The sequence below is a fragment of the Capricornis sumatraensis genome, chromosome 4 (assembly GCF_032405125.1).
Source record: "Capricornis sumatraensis isolate serow.1 chromosome 4, serow.2, whole genome shotgun sequence".
NCBI lineage: Eukaryota > Metazoa > Chordata > Mammalia > Artiodactyla > Bovidae > Capricornis > Capricornis sumatraensis.
Window position 1 is genome coordinate 132,299,244 of NC_091072.1, and position 21,455 is coordinate 132,320,698.

A 21,455-nucleotide genomic window follows, 5' to 3' on the forward strand; every position below is an offset into this window, starting at 1 on the left:
ACCCACAGTGTAACTGAACTGATGCTACTTGTGAAGTTCCAAAGCCAAGACGGAGGAGTGTTGGAAGCAGAGAACTGGAGAAAACAAAACGCTTTTCCGTTTCTTAGCACAGGATGAGTCTGGAGCAACCCTTAAAATTTTGCAGTTTGTATTTGACATCTTCCTTTCTCACCTTTCCCATTTACTTCAAAATAACCTGCCTTCCTTTTGTTTCTATTGAAGTCTCTTTCTTGAATCCCCTGAGTGAGATCCTCCGTCAGAAATACATTTTGATTTGATGATTCATAATATTGTATGACCGATAGTACTTTAACCAATCCAGAACTACATGCAGTTTTAAAAGATGTTTGTTAACATTGATGAATCGTTAAGCAATTCAGACAGTCCAGTTCAGTTCAGTTGCTCAATTGTGTCCAACTCTTTTAGACCCCATAAACCACAGCACTCCAGGCCTCCCTGTCTATCGCCAATTCCCAGAGTTTACCCAAACTCATGTCCATCGAGTCAGTGATGCCATCCAGCCATCTCATCCTTAGTCGTCCCCTTCTCCTCCTGCCCCCAATCCCACCCAGCAGCAGAGTCTTTTCCAATGAGTCAACTCTTCGCATGAGGTGGCCAAAGTATTGGAGTTTCAGCTTTAGCATCAGTCCTTCCAATGAATATTCAGGACTGATCTCCTTCAGAATGGACTGGTTGGATCTCCTTGCAGTCCAAGGGACTCTCAGAGTCTTCTCCAACAACACAGTTCAAAAGCATCAATTTTTTGGCACTCAGCTTTCTTTACAGTCCAACTCTCACAGACATACATGACTACTGGAAAAATCACAGCTTTGACTAAATGGACTTTTGCTGGCAAAGGAAGGTCTCTGCTTTTTTATATGCTGCCTATTTGGTCATAACTTTTCTTCTAAGGAGCAAATGTCTTTTAGTTTCATGGCTGCAGTCATCATCTGCAGGGATTTTGGAGCCCTCCAAAATAAACTCTGTCACTGTTTCCATTGCTTCCCCGTCTATTTGCCATGAAGTGATAGGACCAGATGCCATGATCTTAGTTTTCTAAATGTTGAGTTTTAAGCCAACTTTTTCATTCTTCTCTTTCACTTTCATCAAGAGGCTCTTTAGCTCCTTTTCAATTTCTGCCATACAGATGGTGTCATCTGAATTTCTGAGGTTATTGTTTTTTCTCCTAGCAATCTTGATTCCAGCTTGTGCTTCATCTAGCTCAGTGTTTCTCATGATGTACTCTGCATATAAGTTAAATAAGCATGGTGACAGTATACAGCCTTGATGTATTCCCTTCCCTATTTGGAACCAGTCTGTTGTTCCATATCCAGTTCTAACAGTTGCTTCCTGGCCTGCATACAGATTTCTCAAGAGGCATGTCAGGTGGTCTGGTATTCCCATCTCTTTCAGAATTTCACAGTTTGTTGTGATCTACACAGTCAAAGGCTTTGGCATAGTCAATAAAGCAAAAGTAGATGTTTTTCTGGAACTTTCTTGCTTTTTCGATGATCCAACGGATGTTGGCAATTTGACCTCTGGTTCCTCTGCCTTTTCTAAAACCAGCTTGAACATATGGAAGTTCATGGTTCACGTACTGTTGAAGTCTGGCTTGGAGAATTTTGAGCATTACTTTGCTAGCATGTGAGATGAGTGCAATTGTGCAGTAGTTTGAGCATTCTTTGGCATTGCCTTTCTTTGGGATTGGAATGAAAACTGACCCTTTCCAGTCCTGTGGCCACTGCTGAGTTTTCCAAATTTGCTGGCATATTGAGTGCAGCACTTTCACAGCATCATCTTTCAGGATTTGAAATAGCTCAACTGGAATTCCATCACCTCCACTAGCTTTGTTCATAGTGATGCTTTCTAAGGCCCACTTGACTTCACATTCCAGGATGTCTGGCTCTAGGTGAGTGATCACACCATCACGATTATATGGGTCGTGAAGATCTTTTTTGTATAGTTCTTCTGTGTATTCTTGCCAGTTCTTAATATCTTCTGCTTCCATTGCTGCTGCTGCTGCTGCTGCTGCTGCTAAGTTACTTCAGTCGTGTCCAACTCTGTGCGACCCCATAGACGGCATCCCACCAGGCTCCCCCATCCCTGGGATTCTCCAGGCAGGAACACTGGAGTGGGTTGCCATTTCCTTCTCTAATACATGAAAGTGAAAAGAAAAAGTGAAGTCTCTCAGTCGTGTCCAACCCTCAGCGACTCCATGGACTGCAGCTTACCAGGCTCCTCCACCCATGGGATTTTCCAGGCAAGAGTACTGGAGTGGGGTGCCATCACCTTCTCCACTGCTTCTGTTAGGTCCATACCATTTCTGTCCTTTATTGTGCCCATCTTTGCATTGAATGTTCCCTTGGTGCCTCTAATTTTCTTGAAGAGATCTCTAGTCTTTCCTATTCTATTGTCTTCCTCTATTTCTTTGCACTGATCACTGAGCAAGGCTTTCTTATCTCTCCTTGCTATTCTTTGGAACTCTCCATTCAGATGAGTATATCTTTCCTTTTCTCCTTTGCTTTTAGCTTCTCTTCTTTTTTAAGCTATTTATAAGGCCTTCTCAGACAACCATTTTGTCTTTTTGCATTTTTTTTCCTTGGGGATTATCTTAATCCCTGCCTCCTGTACAGTGTCACAAACCTCTGTCCATAGTTCATCAGGCACTCCGTCTATCAGATCTAGTCCCTTGAATCTGTTTCTCACTTCCACTGTATAGTTGTAAGGGATCTGATTTACATCATACCTGAATGGTCTACTGGTTTTCCCTACTTTCTGCAATTCAAGTCTGAATTTGAAAATAAGGAGTTCATGATCTGAGCCACAGTCAGCTCCCAGTCTTGTTTTTACTGACTGTATAGAGATTCTCCATCTTTGGGTGCAAAAAATATAATCAGTCTAATTTCAGTGTTGACCATCTGGTGATAACCATGTGTAGTCTTCTCTTGTGTGTTGGAAGAGGGTGTTTTCTATGACCAGTGCATTCTCTTGGCAAAACTCTGTTACCCTTTGCCCTGCTTCATTCTTTACTCCAAGGCCAAATTTGCCTGTTACTCCAGGTGTTTCTTGACTTCCTACTTTTGCATTCCAGTCCCCTATAATGAAAAGGACATCTTTTTGGGTGTTAGTTCTAGAAGGTCTTGTAGGTCTTCATAGAACCATTCAACTTCAGCTTCTTCGGCATTATTGGTCTGGGTATAGACTTGGCAAATACTGATAGAGTTTTGCCAAGAAAATGCACTGGTCATAGCAAACACCCTCTTCCAACAACTCAAGAGAAGACTCTACACATGGACATCACCAGATGGTCAACACCGAAATCAGATTGGTTATGTTCTTTGCAGCCAAAGATGGAGAAGCTCTATAGAGTCAACAAAAACAAGACCGGGAGCTGACTGTGGCTCAGATCGTGAACTCCTTATTGACATATTCAGACTTAAATTGAAGAAAGTAGGGAAAACTGCTAGACCATTCAGGTATAACCTAAATCAAATCCCTTATGATTATACAGTGGAAGTGAGAAACAGATTCAAGGGCCTAGATCTGATACATAGAGTGCCTGATGAACTATGGAAAGAGGTTTGTGACATTGTACAGGAGACAGGGATCAAGACCATCCCCATGGAAAAGAAATGCAAAAAAGCAAAATGGCTGTCTGGGGAGGCCTTACAAATAGCTGTGAAAAGAAGAGAGGCAAAAAGCAAAGGAGAAAAGGAAAGATGTAAGCATCTGAATGCAAAGTTCCAAAGAATAGCAAGAAGAGATAGGAAAGCCTTCTTCAGCGATCAATGCAAAGAAATAGAGGAAAAGAACAGAACGGGAAAGACTAAAGATCGCTTCAAGAAAATTAGAGATACCAAGGGAACATTTAATGCAAAGATGGGCTCCATAAAGGACAGAAATGGTCTGGACCTAACAGAAGCAGAAGATATCAAGAAGAGGTGGCAAGAATACACGGAAGAACTGTACAAAAAAGATCTTCATGACCCAGATAATCATGATAATGTGATCACTCATCTAGAGCCAAACATCCTGGAATGTGAAGTCAACTGGGCCTTAGAAAGCATCACTACGAACAAAGCTAGTGGAGGTGATGGAATTCCAGTTGAGCTGTTTCAAATCCTGAAAGATGATACTGTGAAATTGCTGCACTCAATATGCCAGCAAATTTGGAAAACTCAGCAGTGGCCACAGGACTGGAAAAGGTCAGTTTTCATTCCAATTCCAAATAAAGGCAATGCAAAAGAATGTTCAAACTACTGCACAATTGCAGTCATCTCACATGCTAGTCAAGTAATGCTCAAAATTCTCCAAGCCAGGCTTCAGCGATATGTGAACCGCGAACTCCCTGATGTTCAAGCTGGTTTTAGAAAAGGCAGAGGAACCAGAGATCAAATTGCCAACATCCGCTGGATCATGGAAAAAGCAAGCGAGTTCCAGAAAAACATCTATTTCTGCTTTATTGACTATGCCAAAGCCTTTGACTGTGTGGATCACAATAAACTGTGGAAAATTCTGAAAGAGATGGGAATACCAGGCCACCTGACCTGCCTCTTGAGAAATCTGTATACAGGTCAGGAAGCAACAGTTAGAACTGGACATGGAGCAACAGACTGGTTCCAAATAGGAAAAGGAGTACATCAAGGCTGTATATTGTCACCGTGCTTATTTAACTAATATGCAGAGTACATCATGAGAAACACTGGATTGGAAGAAACACAAGCTGGAATCAAGATTGCCAGGAGAAATATCAATAACATCAGATATGCAGATGACACCACCCTTATGGCAGAAAGTGAGGAGGAACTAAAAGGCCTCTTGATGAAAGTGAAAGAGGAGAGTGAAAAAGTTGGCTTAAAGCTCAACATTCAGAAAACGAAGATCATGGCATCTGGTCCCATCACTTCATGGGAAATAGATGGGGAAACAGTAGAAACAGTGTCAGACTTTATTTTGGGGGGCTCCAAAATCACTGCAGATGATGACTGCAGCCATGAAATTAAAAGACGCTTACTCCTTGGAAGAAAAGTTATGACCAATCTAGATAGTATATTGAAAAGCAGAGACATTACTTTGCCGACTAAGGTCCGTCTAATCAAGGCTATGGTTTTTCCAGTGGTCATGTATGGATGTGAGAGTTGGACTGTGAAGAAGGCTGAGCACTGAAGAATTGATGCTTTTGAATTGTGGTGTTGGAGAAGACTCTTGAGAGTCCCTTGGACTGCAAGGAGATCCAACCAGTCCATTCTGAAGGAGATCAACCCTGGGATTTCTTTGGAAGGAATGATGCTAAAGCTGAAGCTCCAGTACTTTGGCTACGTCATGCAAAGAGTTGACTCATTGGAAAAGACTCTGATGCTGGGAGGGATTGGGGGCAGGAGGAGAAGGGGAAGACAGAGGATGACATGGCTGGATGGCATCACGGACACAATGGACATGAGTCTGAGTGAACTCCGGGAGATGGTGATGGACAGGGAGGCCTGGCGTGCTGCGATTCATGGGGTCACAAAGAGTTGGACACGACTGAGCGACTGAACTCAACTGAACTGAACTGATAGACTTGGATAACTGTGATATTGAATGATTTTCCTTGGAAACGAACAGAGATCATTCTGTTGTTTTTGAGATTGCATCCAAGTACTGCATTTCAGACTCTTTTGTTGACCATGATGGCTACTCCATTTCTTCTAAGGGATTCCTGCCACAGTAGTAGATATAATGGTCATCCGAGTAAATTCACCCATTCAAGTCCTTAGTTCGCTGATTCCTAAAATGTTGATGTTCACTCTTGCCACCTCCAACTGTTTGATCACTTCCAATTTGCCTTGATTCATGGACCTAACATTCCAGGTTCCTATGCAATATTGCTCTTTATAGCATCAGACCTTGCTTCCATCACTAGTCACATCCACAACTGGGTGTTGTTTTTGGTTTGGCTCCATCTCTTGATTCTTTCTGGAGTTATTTTTTCCACTGATCTCCAGTAGCATATTGGGCACCTACCGACCTGGGCAGTTCATCTTTCAGTGTCCTATCTTTTTTCCTTTTCATACTATTCATGGAGTTGTCAAGGCAAGAATACTGAAGTGGTTTACCATTCCCTTCTCCAGTGGACCATGTTGTGTCTACAGAAAAATTATAAGAGTATATGAAGATGATATAAAAACAGAATAAGGAGCAATGGTGGGACCAGGCTTAAGGCTAGAAGAGGTGTCCCCCTGACCCTGGGGTCAGCTCTGTCACATTGTTACTACTTTTCCTGGCTTACTGCCCTAATGCCTCTGAGTGCTGATACGTTTCCCACAGCCTCAAGTGTTACTTCACACCTTCTCCTATGATAGGAGTTGTCCGTGTGTCTGCAGTTGTCCATCCATCTTGAGCAGAGAGCTCCAGACCCAGAAAGGTAGCTAATGGTTGGTATTTGCTACATGTGGGTCACTGACTGTAAGTAGAACTTGCCTGTGGCTGTGCGCTCCTTGCATCACAGCTCCATGTTTCCTGTAGGATATGGAAGCTGACCAAACAACCTTAGAGAGGAAAACACTCCGAAGAGCCATGTATTCAAGAGAGGCCAAAGCCCAACTGGAGGATGAAGACGAAGGTAGGTCTTTTTAAAAAAATATTCACATGGATAATAGGATATGGAAGTCTTCTTTGGCAATTGATGTGTGTCTGTGTCAGTGCAGAATGACTAGCCACTTTGCAGAGCGGTGAAGGCAAGATCAAATACATAAAACTGAAAATGGACAGAATAAGAGTGAAATCAATATGTGTATATAGATGTATGTAAATAGGTGTGTGTTGTCAAATGAGGCATCTTGAGGGGTCCCCCACAGTGTGTATGAGTTCTTTTGTGCTGTGTGTGAGAGAGCTGACAGGACAATGGGTGTAGACCCTTGTTCAGATAAACTGGAAAGGTCTTCTCCAAATAAAATGTCAGTCCTTGGGAAATAAACAATACATGGGGAATACAGCAAAAATACTGCTTTGAAAGATTTATACTTGAGTCTGTAAGTTTTTACAGGGGTCTCATGATAATATACCAATGAAGAATAAGAGAGTTAGAAAGCTATTTGTTGTGTTTCAATTTTCTGGGTCTAATAAAATATAGTGGGTGAAAAAAGATTTCCTGGAAATTGGAGGAATAAAATTAAATAGTTACATTGCTTTGACATTTGTTGCCAAGACATTTGTAAGATAAACCATAAAAGTCCATAGAGTAAGTGTACTGTATTTCAGTCTTCCTACATGGATATTGGCCTAGGACCACATTTCCACGGGCCAGTTAAGAGAAGATTATCATTCGAGCAGAAGGACACCAAAATGGGCTATCTTTACATTTCAGATGATAATTATTCAGTGTTTCAGTAAATACTCATTGAGTAAAGGAATGAATGAGTGAATGAATTTTTCACTCCCATTTCTTAGATTTTAAAATGTTTTAAAAGAATATTTGGGGACTTCCCTGGTGGTCCAGTAGTTAGTGTTTTCACTGCTGTGGCCCCAGGTTCAATCTCTGGTCAGGGAACTAAGATCCTGTAAGCCCCATGGGGCAGCCAAAAAAAGAGACTGTTTGGTAGTGTAAACAGATAGCCTTTAGAACTGCAGTTACTGTCTCCAGTATGTCAGTGGTAAGCACAGCATTTGCAGAGCTGACTCTGTCCTGGGCTTGCTGTGTTTATTCAGTTGTTCATGTGTAAAATAAGATAATGATACTTTTGTTTCAGAGTAAAAGAGGAAATGTGTAAGATCCCAGCACAGTACATATTACCTGCTAGGTTGCTGGTATTATCCTATGTCTGTTGAATCCACCAGGAAGGGAAAGAAAAGTAGTTACCCATATTGTTTCTGCTACTAACCATTGGCTAGATCATCATGTGGACAGACTAAGTTCTGAGGAAGTGAAGAAATGCTGACTTTTAGCCATAGGCAAGGTAAAATTTCAATTAATTTGGAAACAGAAAATGGATATTGAGGAGAAAGGTAGCAATCTGCAAGTGTCTACCTCTTTGATCATGCGAATTTCTAACTGTTTCACTCACAGACCCACCCTCACCACAGGGTAGATTATCTGACACCTGATTTGTGGGTTTGTTTTTTTTCCCTTGAATATTTGAAAATGTCTTTATTTGGTACAGAATTCTAGGTAAAAACTGTTTTCCCTCAGACATTTGAAGGCTCTACTGCCTTCCAGTGTTGATTGATACCTCCTATCTGAGAATAGTGATTGCATGACTCTTTGTTGATGACATGTCTTTTCCCTCTGCAAGTGTTTACAGTCTTCTTTTTGTCCTTTATGCTCTGAAATCGCAAAAGGATGTGCAGCTGTGGATCTTTTTCATTTCCCCTTTTCAGTTCTGGTCTTCCCTGGTGGCTCAGATGGTAAAGAACCTGCCAGCAATGCGGGAGACCTGGGTTTGATCCCTGCATTGGGAAGATATCCTGGAGAAGGGCATGGCAACCCACTCCAGTATTCTTGCCTGGAGAGTCCCCATGGACAGAGGAGCCTGGCAGGCTACCGTCCGTGGGATCCCAAAGAGTCGGACATGACTGAGCATCTAAGCACAGCATTTCTCAGTTCTAATGCTGAGATTTGTTCCTCTTTTGTATCTAGCTCAAATATGAAGATCTTTGATGACAAATCAGTCTTCCTATCATATCCATACTTAGATCTCTGTTGTCTGATAATTTATAATCCAAATTATCTATCTTTCCTACTCACAGCCTGCTCATTCTACAGTAATGAAGTACATACAAGATGACTACAGTGAAAACTGTCTTTGGGAAAAGAAAGGGTGGGAAATACCACAGTCACTAAACCATTTGTTGTTGTTTAGTTGCTAAGTTGTGTCCAGCGCTTTGCAACCCCATGGACTGTAGCTCACCAGACTCCTCTGTCCATGGGATTCTCCAGGCAAGAATACTAGAGTGGGTTGCCGTTTCCTTCTCCAAGGGATCTTCTGATCCAGGGATTAAACTCATGTGTCCTGCATTGCAGACAGATTCTTCACCACTGAGCCACCAGGGATGCCCTCACTAAACCATACAAATGTTCAAATTTTACTGCTCAGGAAATACCATAGTTCCCTGTCCTTGCAATGGAATATGTTCTTAAAATAGCTGTCTAGAAGTTTCCAGGTGGTTTAGAGGAGCTCCCTATCTATTGTCCTCTGACCCCTGGCTTTGCCTTCAGAAAGGTTCCATTTTGCTCATGCACCTCCATGACCACATTTAAAATGAGCCACAGAGATTATGGATTATGCCCTCTTGAGCTATGCACAAATTTCAAAACCTATTTCCTCCTGGTGCAGTCTTACAGATTCAGAAATATAAAGTTCAAAATATTATAAATGTTTGCAAGTCTGGCATGTGGTTTTATTGGCACACATTTCCTTCAATAACATAATAAACTTCTAGTCCGTAATTCTGGTTAGTTTATTGTAGTAAATTAACAAGTTTTCTCATCCAAACATATACTTTATTTCATTTACTCATTCATTTATTCATTTTCACATATTTTTACATTTCTTTTGTATTGAGGTGACATTGGTTTATAACAGTATGCTCATCACCAGAAATGTATTTCCAGTCTGCCACTATACAGTTCAGTTCAGTTCAGTCGCTCAGTCGTGTCCGACTCTTTGTGACCCCATGAATCGCAGCACGCCAGGCCTCCCTGTCCAAAACCAGCTCCCGGAGTTCACTCAGACTCACGTCCATTGAGTCGGTGATGCCATCCAGCCATGTCATCCTCTGTCTTCCCCTTCTCCTCCTGCCCCCCATCCCTCCCAGCATCAGAGCATCCACTATACAGTAGATCCCCTTAATCCATTTCATCTTCCCCTCCACCTTTTTCCTTTTGGTAACCACTACTCTGTTCTTTGTATATCCATGTGTGTTTTTATGTGGTTTGAACTGTTCACTTACTTTGTTTCTTTTTCTTTGGTTGTTTTTTAAATTACACATATGAGTGAAATGGGACAGTATTTTGTGTTTGTTCGTCTGACTTGTTTCACTTAGCATAATGCCCTTATTGAGATCCATCCCTGTTGTCACATATGGCAAGATTTTGGTCTTTTTTATGGCTGAGTATTATTTCATTGCATATATATACCACAGCCTGTTTATCCATTCATCTGTTAATGGGCACTCACCTATTTTTTTAAATATTTGTTTATTTGTTTGACTATGTCATCTTAGTGGTGTCACATGGGATCTTCGCTGAAGCATGCAGGGTGTTTAGATACAGCACACGCGGGCTGCTCTGTAGTTGTGGCGCGTGTGCTCTGGAGCATGTGGGCTGAGTAGTGGTGGTGCATGGGCTTAATTGCCCCATGGCATGTGTGATCTTAGTTCCCTGACCAGGGATTGAACCTGCATCCCCTGCATTGAAAGGCAGATCATTAACTACTGGACCACCAGGGAGGTCCCTCACCTGTTTTTTTTTTAAATGATGCTTTTCTCTGCTGAAAACATTTAAATTTCTAAGACCTGTATTTCTAAAATTTGATGAAGGTTTGTTGGTAGGTGGGAATAATACAAATTCTATATCTACCTGTTGCCTGTCAGAAGATTAAACAAGTGCTTCTTATGCAGAGGAAGAAGAGGAGGAAGATGAGGATGATAACATGTCCACGGTGATGAGGCTGAGGACTAAAATGCCATGGAAGACCTGTTGGCGGTACCTCACTTCTGGAGGATTCTTCTTGCTCTTCCTGATGATTTTCTCTAAGCTTCTGAAACATTCCGTCATTGTAGCGATAGACTACTGGCTGGCCACGTGGACCTCAGAGTATAGTATAAACAGTACTGGAAAAGCTGACCAGGTACAGTGGGTTTTGTTTCTACATTATCTAAGAAATGCTGAGATTTTACTCTTATCTAGTTAGATACAAACAGTCCAGATGTCACAGGAATTTTGTGAGATTTTTTCTGTTTGTTTTTTGTTTATTTTATTGGAGTATAGTTGATTTACAATATTGTCTTCATTTCAGCTGTACAGCAAAGTGATTCAGGTATATATACCATGCATTCTTTTTCATATTCTTTTCCATTGTGGCTTATTATAAGATACTGAATATAGTTTCCTGTGTGATAGAGTAGACCTTGTTGTTCATCCATTCTATGTATAACACTTTGCAGCTGCTAATCCCAAAGTCCCAATCTATCCCTACCCTACCTGGCTGTCCCTTGGCAACCACAGGTCTGTTCTCTGTGACTTGTCACAGTACTTTTGTAATGATTCAATAGGTTAATTAGGGCAAGACCTGAAATATCATAAGAAATATTTAATGATAATGCTTGGGTTTGGATTCAAGGGAGTTATATACATGATATGTGTGTGTGTGTGTGTGTGTGTGTGTGTGTATAATATACACACAGGGCTTTTGTTCTTGTTCTGATGGTATCTGATTTTAACTGCTATACCAATGAATTAGTGGTCATTCTGAGATTATAGAGATAGAAAAAATGAACTTTATGATATAAAAAGTCAAGAATATTTCAAACCATAAAACAAATTCTAATGTTTCATCTACCCTTTGGCAAACCCTGAAAGAGAGTGAAGGGAGCAACTGGGGACTCGGCCATGGGATTATGGTGGGGATACTGCCGTGAGTATCTCCAGGAGTATCCCCAGGAGAACTGCCCTCCTTCCACTGTGTAAATTAATGTGAGATAATAGAAATTGACATTATTGCCAGACTTTGACATTTGGTGCCCTAGCAAGAAAAAACTCAGTTGATAATGTCATCTCTGCTTTTTTGTATTGGTTGCTTTTTAGACCTACTATGTCGCTGGATTTAGCATACTTTGTGGAGCAGGTATTTTCCTCTGCCTTGTTACATCTCTCACTGTGGAATGGATGGGTCTCACAGCTGCTAAAAATCTTCACCATAATCTCCTTAATAAGATAATTCTTGGACCAATAAGGTAAAAAAGTAGTTATTTATTTTACAATATGATAAAACTATGCATTTTGTAAAGTGTGAAATTTTAAATAATTTATTCAGTCTTACAGCAGATGAATAGGGATCTTCTCATTTTTATGACACCAAGATGTCTATTAGCAATGTTTAGGCTCCAGATCATTTAGAATTATCATACATCCAATCTGTTTATTGCCTAGGTTCTTTGATACCACACCACTGGGACTGATTCTCAATCGCTTTTCAGCTGATACAAATATCATTGATCAGGTGAGTGCCTGAATTACTTCCCAGTTCAAAAATAAATTTCTCAGTATACGCTAAACAACATTTTAAGATAAATCATGGATGGAATGAGGAGGGATGATGGAGAGGGGGGTTCAGAATGGGGAACACATGTACCCCCGTGGCAGATTCATGTCAATATATGGCAAAACCAATACAGTATTGTAAAGTAAAAATAAATAAATAAATAAAAAGGAATTTAAAAAATAAGATAAATCATGATTCCTGTTAACAGTAGAGGATTTCTAAAACCTAAATAAAAGCCTATTTGCGTTCATATCAATATTACATATATACATAAATTTCTAGACTATGCAATATATGAAATATGCATAGATTTTTTAGAATGAAATCTTAAAGGAAATAGATCAATTCAAAATAACTTATCCACATGGAAGAGGATACTTAGAGAATCAGCGTGAAATAAAGAGAAATAGAAAAGAATGAACATTAAACTTTTTTATTGTAAAAAGAAGTGATTTTAATGTGTTGTATCTCCATTCATAGTAACGATCTTAAAGTTTAGAATTAATGCAGAGTGTCTCCCGGAAGTAAAGAATGGAATACCAAGTTGTCTTAGATGTCTTTTACTTTTATTATGTTGAAGTGATATTAGATGGTGTGATAATTTAGGAAGAGCAATATTGCATAGGAACCTGGAATGTTAGGCCCATGATACAAGGCAAATTGGAAGTGATCAAACAGGAGATAGCAAGAGTGAACGTTGACATTCTAGGAATCAGCGAACTAAAATGGACTGGAATGGGTGAATTTAACTCATATGACCATTATATCTACTACTAACGGCAGGAATCTATCCCTTAGAAGAAGTGGAGTAGCCATCATGGTCAACAAAAGAGTCCTAAATGCATTATTTGGATGCAATCTCAAAAACGACAGAATGATTTCTATTCGTTTCCAAGTCAAACCGTTCAGTTACCATAGTAATCCAATCTATGCCCCAACCAGCAACGCTGAAGAAGCTGAAGTTGAACAGTTCTATGAAGACCTACAAGACCTTTTAGAACTAATACCCCAAAAAAGATGTCCTTTTCATTATAGGGGGCTGAAATTCAAAAGTAGGAAGTCAAGAAACACCTGGAATACCAGGCAAATTTGGCCTTGGAGTACAGAATGAAGCAGGGCAAAGACTAATAGAGTTTTGCCAAGAGAACGCACTGGTCATAAAAACACCCTTTTCCAACAACACAGGAGAAGACTCTACACATGGACATCACCAGATGGTCAGCACCAAAATCAGATTGATTATTCTTTGCAGCCAAAGATGGAGAAGCTCTATGCAGTCAGCAAAAACAAGACCAGGAGCTGACTGTGGCTCAGATCATGAACTCCTTATTACCAAATTCAGACTTAAATGAAGAAAGTAGGGAAAACCACTAGACCATTCAGGTATGACCTAAATCAAATCCCTTATGATTATACAGTGGAAGTGAGAAACAGATTCAAGGGACTAGATCTGATAGACAGAGTGCCTGATGAACTATGGACAGAGGTTCGTGACACTGTACGGGAGGCAGGGATCAAGACCATCCCCAAGGAAAAGAAATGCAAACAAGCAAAATGGCTGTCTGAGGAGGCCTTACAAATAGCTGTGAGAAGAAGAGAAGTGAAACCAAAGGAGAAAAGGAAAGATATAAGTATCTGAATGGAGAGTTCCAAAGAATAGCAAGGAGAGATAAGAACGCCTTCTTCAGCGATCAATGCAAAGAAATAAAAGAAAACAAAAGAATGGGAAAGACTAGAGATCTCTTCAAGAAAATTAGAGATACTAAGGGAACATTTCATGCAAAGATGGGCTCAATAAAGGACAGAAATGGTATGGACCTAACAGAAGCAGAATAAGAGATGGCAAGAATACACAGAAGAACTGTACAAAAAAGATTTTCATGACCCAGATAATCATGATGATGTGATCACTCACCTAGAGCCAGACATCCTGGAATGTGAAGTCAAGTGGGCCTTAGAAAGCATCACTATGAACAAAGCTAGTGGAGGTGATGGAATTCCAGTTGAGCTGTTTCAAATCCTGAAAGATGATGCTGTCACAGTGCTTCACTCAATATGCCAGCAAATTTGGAAAACTCAGCAGTGGCCACAGGACTGGAAAAGGTCAGTTTTCATTCCAATCCTAAAGAAAGGCAATGCCAAAGAATGCTCAAACTACCACACAATTGCACTCATCTCACAGGCTAGTGAAGTAATGCTCAAAATTCTCCAAGCCAGGCTTCAGCAATACATGAACCGTGAAGTTCCAGGTGTTCAAGCTGGTTTTAGAAAAGGCAGAGGAACCAGAGATCAAATTGTCAACACCCACTGGATCATCGAAAAAGCGAGAGAGTTCCAGCAAAACGTCTATTTCTGCTTTATTGACTATGCCAAAGCCTTTGACTGTGTGGATCACAACAAACTGTGGAAAATTCTGAAAGAGATGGGAATACCAGAGCACCTGACCTGCCTCTTGAGAAATCTGTATGCAGGTCAGGAAGCACCAGTTAGAACTTGACATGGAACAACAGACTGGTTCCAAATAGGAAAAGGAGTATGCCAAGGCTGTATATTGTCACCCTGCTTATTAACTTATATGCAGAGTACATCATGAGAAATGCTGGGTTGGAGGAAACAGAAGCTGAAGTCAAGATTGCTGGGAGAAATATCAATAACCTCAGATATGCAGATGACACCACCCTTGTGGCAGAAAGTGAGGAGGAACTTTCTTGATGAAAGTGAAAGAGGAGAGTGAAAAAGTTGGCTCCAAGCTCAACATTCAGAAAACGAAGATCATGGCATCTGGACCCATCACTTCATGAGAAATAGATGGGGAAACAGTGGAAACAGTGTCAGACCTTTTTTGGGGGGCTCCAAAATCACTGCAGATGGTGACTGTAGCCATGAAGTTAAAAGACGCTTACTCCTTGGAAGAAAAGTTATGACCAACCTAGATAGCATATTCAAAAGTAGAGACATTACTTTGCCAACAAAGGTCTGTCTAGTCAAGGCTATGGCTTTTCCAGTGAATGTGAGAGTTGGACTGAGAAGAAAGCTGAGCACTGAAGAATTGATGCTTTTGAACTGTGGTGTTGGAGAAGACTCTTGAGAGTCCCTTGGACTGCAAGGAGATCCAACCAGTCCATTCTGAAGGAGATCAGCCCTGTGATTTCTTTGGAAGGAATGATGCTAAAGCTGAAGCTCCAGTACTTTGGCCACCTCATGCGAAGAGTTGACTCATTGGAAAAGACCCTGATGCTGGGAGGGATTTGGGGCAGGAGGAGAAGGGAACGACCGAGGATGAGATGGCTGGATGGCATCACCGACTCGATGAACATGAGTTTGAGTGAACTCTGGGAGTTGATGGTGGACAGGGAGGCCTGGTGTCCTCCAATTCATGAGGTCGCAAAGAGTTGGACACAACTGAGTGACTGAACTGAATTGAACTGATATTTTAGGGAATATTTCAAGGATGCCCGGTTTAGTCTTAGGTACTTAGGCCTCCAGAAGTTTGTCCTGAAATTAAAGACCTCAGAGTCTGAAACTGGATCTCTCTATGAACAGACTCTTTAGGATGACTGAGTGAAGATTTAGCAAATTCAGTCCTTTCCTTTTTTGATTTTCCAAAATGGCCTCAAGAACACCTAAATTACTATCAATTAAGGTAAAGAATGATGCATGCAGCTGACTAAAATATATGTTGGAAAATTTTTATGTTTTCACAGTACGGGTGTCAGATTATGCTGCACCTAAAACACTTCCTAAGGAGTACATATCGGAAAACAAGAGGCAGAACACTCCTTATTTGGAAGATGACACTGTTGCTATCTAGAAAGTTCAGGCAGTTGATATGAAAGAATCAACTAGGAAGTTCAGCAGAGCATTTTCATTAGACCTGTGATACAAAAGCCAACTTTTTCTCCACCAATTAAAAAATTACGTTAAAAATACATTTAACCTATAATAACAGCAAAAACTATGAAGATAGAAATAAACCTAGTATGAAGAAAAGTGATTCAGCTATCCTGGAAATCATAAAAATCCTGTGTGTTTGTCTGTGTGTCTGTATACCTTATCAGATACCTAAGAAATACTATGAAATTAAAACACTCAAAAAAAAAAAAACCACTCTAATGATTACAGAAAACAAGTTGATGAAAAGAATGAAACTGAGAACTCAAAAACACTAGTTTATCTTGACTCAGTAATAATGGGAATGTTTTTTCAGTAAAGGGCATTGGGGCAATTAACTATTTATAAAATACACAGTGAATTCACTTGTAATAAAGGAGGCCATCTAATAACATAAAACTATAAAATAAAATGTAGAAGAGTAATTTTAGAAACCATGGGGAGTGTCTTTATAAGACATAGAACTCAAAAACAATAAGAAAAAAAGCCAACAGAAATGGCTTTAAATTTTTAAATTTGTATTGAGGTAAAAGCATCATATTTAAAATATATTCTTTGGGAGAAAAACTGGCAACTCATGTAAAGAAAGAGGATAAACATCGATGATATGTAAGGAGCATCTAAAAATCAATAAGGAAGATAAACAATCCAGTTGAAAAGCATGCAAAGAATATAAGGAAGCAATTAAAATTATTAGAGGGATAGCTAAAGAGTTTTTAAATACTATTCAGCCTTTAAAAAGAAATAGATTTGTATAGAGTGGCATGGGAAGATTTACAATCCATCTTATTCAGTAAAACAAAGCAAGCAAATGGACAAATGAGGTTTAGAGTTTATGTTTATGCTATTTATATAAAATAGTTTGTGCTATTTGTTTAAAAACCCCATAAGATATTAATAAATAGGTAGATAGGTAAATAACTGACCACTGGTTAAGCAGATAGGTAGAAAGATGGATAAATATGCTAAACAATTGGAAGTGAGTGAAATTGAAGGAGTGATTAATTGCTTACAATGAAAATGTTTATATATTAATTTTGGAACTAATTATGTAACAATATAAAATTAATGTGTTGTTGCCTTATTATCAATGTTGTATTTGAGCTAAAACATTTTCCTTTCAAACTACCTTCTTAACAGCATATTCCTCCAACTTTGGAATCTCTAACTCGGTCAACACTGCTCTGCGTGTCTGCAATTGGCATGATTTCTTACGCTACCCCTGTGTTCCTGGTTGCACTTGTGCCTCTTGGGGTCGCCTTTTATTTTATCCAGAAATACTTCCGAGTGGCCTCTAAGTAAGTAAAGCACTGCTCTGTTCATCTTCAAAAGCCTGTATATTTGATTGACTGTGATTCAGATTTGCTATAATGTTTTGGTGGCTCAGATGGTTAAGAATCTGCCTGCAATGCAGGAGACCTGGGTTCGATCCCTAGGTCAGGAAGATCCCCTGGAGAAGGGCATGGCTACCCACTCCAGTATTCTTGCCTGGAGACTCCCATGGACAGAGGAGCCTGGCAGGCTACAGTCCATGGGATCGCCGAGTGGGCATGGCTGAGTGACTAACACTTTCACTTTTCTCCAGATAAGGTATGGAATTTGGAAAAGAAACAATTTAACTTAATGAAACCTATCCTGATATTATGTTTCATTTAGTGAGATATTTTGTTTCCATGGCTTCCCTTGTGGCTCAGCTGGTAAAGAATCTGCCTGCAATGTGGGAAACCTGGGTTCAATCCCTGGGTTGGGAAGATCCCCTGGAGAAGGGAAAAGGCTACCCACTCCAGTATTCTAGCCTAGAGAGTTCCATGGACTGTATAGCCCATGGGGTCACAAACAGTCAAACACGACTGAGCAACTGTCCCTTTCATTTTGCTTCTGTAATTGGTTGTCTGAGCCTTTACATAGTACTAGACTCCTGTGAACAAGTTGATTGATCTGGTTGAGTTTTAAGTCCATAGACTATTTTTCATTCCATGGCCCTTTCTCTGAACATGGCAATGACAGAAAATTTATGAAACCAAAGATAGTCCCAAAGGATAAGTAATTTAATATTATATTCTGCAAGTGGGGAAATAAAAATATTTTCAAATGAGTAAAATGAACTCTGTAAAAGATTAGTAGAAGTAAAAAAAAGTTAAAGGGATAAATCAGAGTGATAACTATAAAAGCAGAGAATCTTGAATGTTTGGTAAGAGTACTGTAACTTTAAGAGGAAAATTTCCAACTTTAATTGGAAATTTCCAGATTGGGTTATTTAACATGCCCTTGAATATCCAGCCAAATGAAAGACAGCCGTGAATTTTAAATTCTTCTGCTAATATAAGATTTATCATTTGCTGAGATGTTGAATAATTAAGTGAAATATAGTACTAGCTGTTTTGAAATTTCCAGTTTAACTTTGAAGTTCTGCCTTAATAGTACTGTAAATTTTATATCATTGCAGCAATCTCTTTATTTCAACAAACACTTATTAGGCATTTAGTGTGCTGTAAATAACTGCACAAGCCATGTGGCAGAGGAAGAGATCAACATGGCAAGAAGCAGTTCCCAAGAAATTACAGTTTCTTGGGAAGATAAAACATAAATAAGGTAACCCTTATATGTGGATTAAGTGCTGGAATAGGAAGCCAGAGATAGAGTTTATTCAGTAAATTGAAAAGATTTAATAGGACTTGAGGGCAGGGAGGATGAGAAACAGGAAAAAGCAGGATTAAGACTGGGAATCTCTGGATTATACCTGCAAAATTTTTTTTCTTGCTACATTTCATTATTCATTCAATTTAGAGACAGGCTGATTTACCATTAATCTCTGTAGTCTTGTCTTTTCCAGAATGTTACATGATTGGAATCATATAGTATGTGGTCAGATTAGCTACTTTCTCTTAGAAATAAGTACTTAAGATTCATCTGTGTCTTTCCATGGCTTCAAAGCACATTCATGAAATAGAATATTATACAAATAATTTGTCATTGAATAATATTCTATTTTATGAATTGCCATATTTTGTTTATCCATTTACCTGTTGAAGGACATCTTAGTTGCTTCTAGTTTGGGGTTATAAATATTATGAATGTGTGTGTGCATACATGCTCAGTTGTGTATGACTCTTTGCAACCCCTTGGATTGTAGCCCTCCAGGCTTTCTGCCCATTGAATTTTCCAGGCAGGAATGCTGGAGTGGGTTGCCATTTCCACCTCGAGGTTATTTTCTCCACCCAGGGATCAAACCCACATCTTCAGAGTCTCCTGCATTGGCAGGTGGATTCTTTAGCACTGAGCCACCAGGGAAGCCATTACTATTATGAGTAAAACTACTGTAAATATTTGTATGGAGATTTTTGTGTGGACATAGGTTTTAAAATTAGTTGGGTAAATACATGGGAGCATGATTACTTGATAGTATGGTAAAACTGTTTAGTTTTATGAAAAACTGAAAAATTGGCTTCCAAAATAGTTGTTTATTTGCAATATTTCTGAAAAAAAAAATGTTGTTTCTCCCTTGGGGCTATGAATTAGGATCCCTCAAATGTTAGGAACATATGTTAAACCTAAAGTGCTTTTTGATCTCTAGCCTCTTCTCTTTGCTCATAGAAAATTCAGACCAGAAGGAAGAGGCTAGCCATTACATTTGCTCTCTCATTTCTTCTGGTATTACTGTTGATGTTGCTTGCTGGAGGGGCAGAAAAGTTCAGTCACTTCCTTTCTGCTGGCTGTTTCCAAATCTCTTCTCGCCTTCTCACCACTGATATTCAACAGTCATGTTTTACTTCAGACTCATGCTCATGTGGGCCTGTTTCCATCCCTGGGCAATAGAAATTGAGTACAGAGGCCAAGCAAATAATCCTAGTTCTTTACAGATTTTAATTGCTAAGTCTTTTCATTATTGTAGATTATTAAAATATGGAAGGGATGGTCATTTTTAAAGAATGAACTTTGATAATGGATTGTAAACCATTTTTATTTGAAATTCTCTGGTCATTTGCAAATAGGACCACATCATATTAAATCTCATCCATAAAAAGAAACCTCTAGATTGAGGTTCTAAAGAAAACACTCATATTGAAAATCTTGAGCAATTTAACACACTATTTTGTAAACACTGAAGGGAATTAAAGTGGGGGATTTATTGTTGTTCAGTCACTCAGTCATGTCTGACTCTTTGCCACCCCATGGACTGCTGCAGGCCACTCTTCCCTGTCCTTCACTGTCTCCCGGAGTTTGCTCAGATTCATGTCCATTGAGTCGATGATGCCATCTAACCATCTCATACTCTGCCACCCCACTCTTCTCCTGCCCTCAATCTTTCCTAGCATCAGACAGGAAATGCCATTGAATTTCGAATATCTAACATCAAAGGCCCATGTGTAGCTAGCTCTGTAAATAAGCTTTCCTATTTATAGGAGAATAAGGTCAAACTGTACCCTCACCTTTCTGGTTTCATAAAACACAGTCCTGTAAAAAGAGATTCCTCTTTCCTCATCTTTTCCCCTTCATGTCAGACCTCAATGTAGTGACCACCTGTTGCTTGTGTCAAATTTACCAATAGCCACTGCGTTTTCTGTTTAACAATCACAGACTTTACATTCCTTCATATTCATCCTCCTCTTCACCCCTCTCCTTCCCTCCCCTCATTGAGTTTCTGAAGTGAGAAATTCATTTTAGAAACTCACAAAAGGACTTTGCCTTTGGTCATGGGAGAACCCAGGCAGTCCCCAAAGATCTAAGATTATTTAACAGTTGAAGATTATGTAACAAAGTAATCAGTTCCATTGACTGACAGGTGAATATCAGTGCTGCTACTCTTGATTCCCTCCACCCCAAAAACCTAAGAAAGACAGAAAAGAAAGCTGAAAAGAAAAATAAAATCATGTTTTGAAACGTGTGATAGAACTGTTAGCCTTCTAGAAAGGCTAGCTTGTGTGATTTACAAAGTTGTCTAGAGTGTGCGTCTTTATAGAAAGGGTCTGATTCAGGCATTTGCCCACCAGCCATTCACTGAGCACTTTATTTACCTAAAAATATATATTGACACTTGGAGGACCAGTGAATGCCAGTTCTATTTAGGGAGGAACTTAATCTCATTGTGGCTGAAGCCAAACTCATTATCTGTCTCTTCTGGTATCTTTATTCTCTGTCTCCCATCTTCCAAGTCTGCTAAGTAACAAACAAACAAACAAAGCATACTTGACTCCCCTCTCTTTTAAAATTTATTTTATTTTTAATTGAAGTATAATTTACAATATTGTGTTGGTTTCAAGTGTACAGCAAAGTCGTGTCAGACTCTTTGTGGCCCTATGGACTGAAGCCTACCAGGCTTCTCTG

The 21,455-nt window shown here is 39.6% G+C and overlaps 1 protein-coding gene across 1 annotated transcript in view; it reads left to right on the forward strand.

The window, feature by feature from the left end:
• Positions 1-21,455, forward strand: part of ABCC9 (ATP binding cassette subfamily C member 9) — a 159,194-nt gene that overhangs the window by 92,761 nt on the left and 44,978 nt on the right. Inside the window, exons 24-28 of the mRNA XM_068970261.1 lie at positions 6,505-6,601; positions 10,597-10,826; positions 11,783-11,931; positions 12,128-12,197; positions 17,271-17,428. Coding sequence (XP_068826362.1) covers positions 6,505-6,601; positions 10,597-10,826; positions 11,783-11,931; positions 12,128-12,197; positions 17,271-17,428 — 704 coding nt within the window. The remainder of the gene's footprint in view (positions 1-6,504; positions 6,602-10,596; positions 10,827-11,782; positions 11,932-12,127; positions 12,198-17,270; positions 17,429-21,455) is intronic.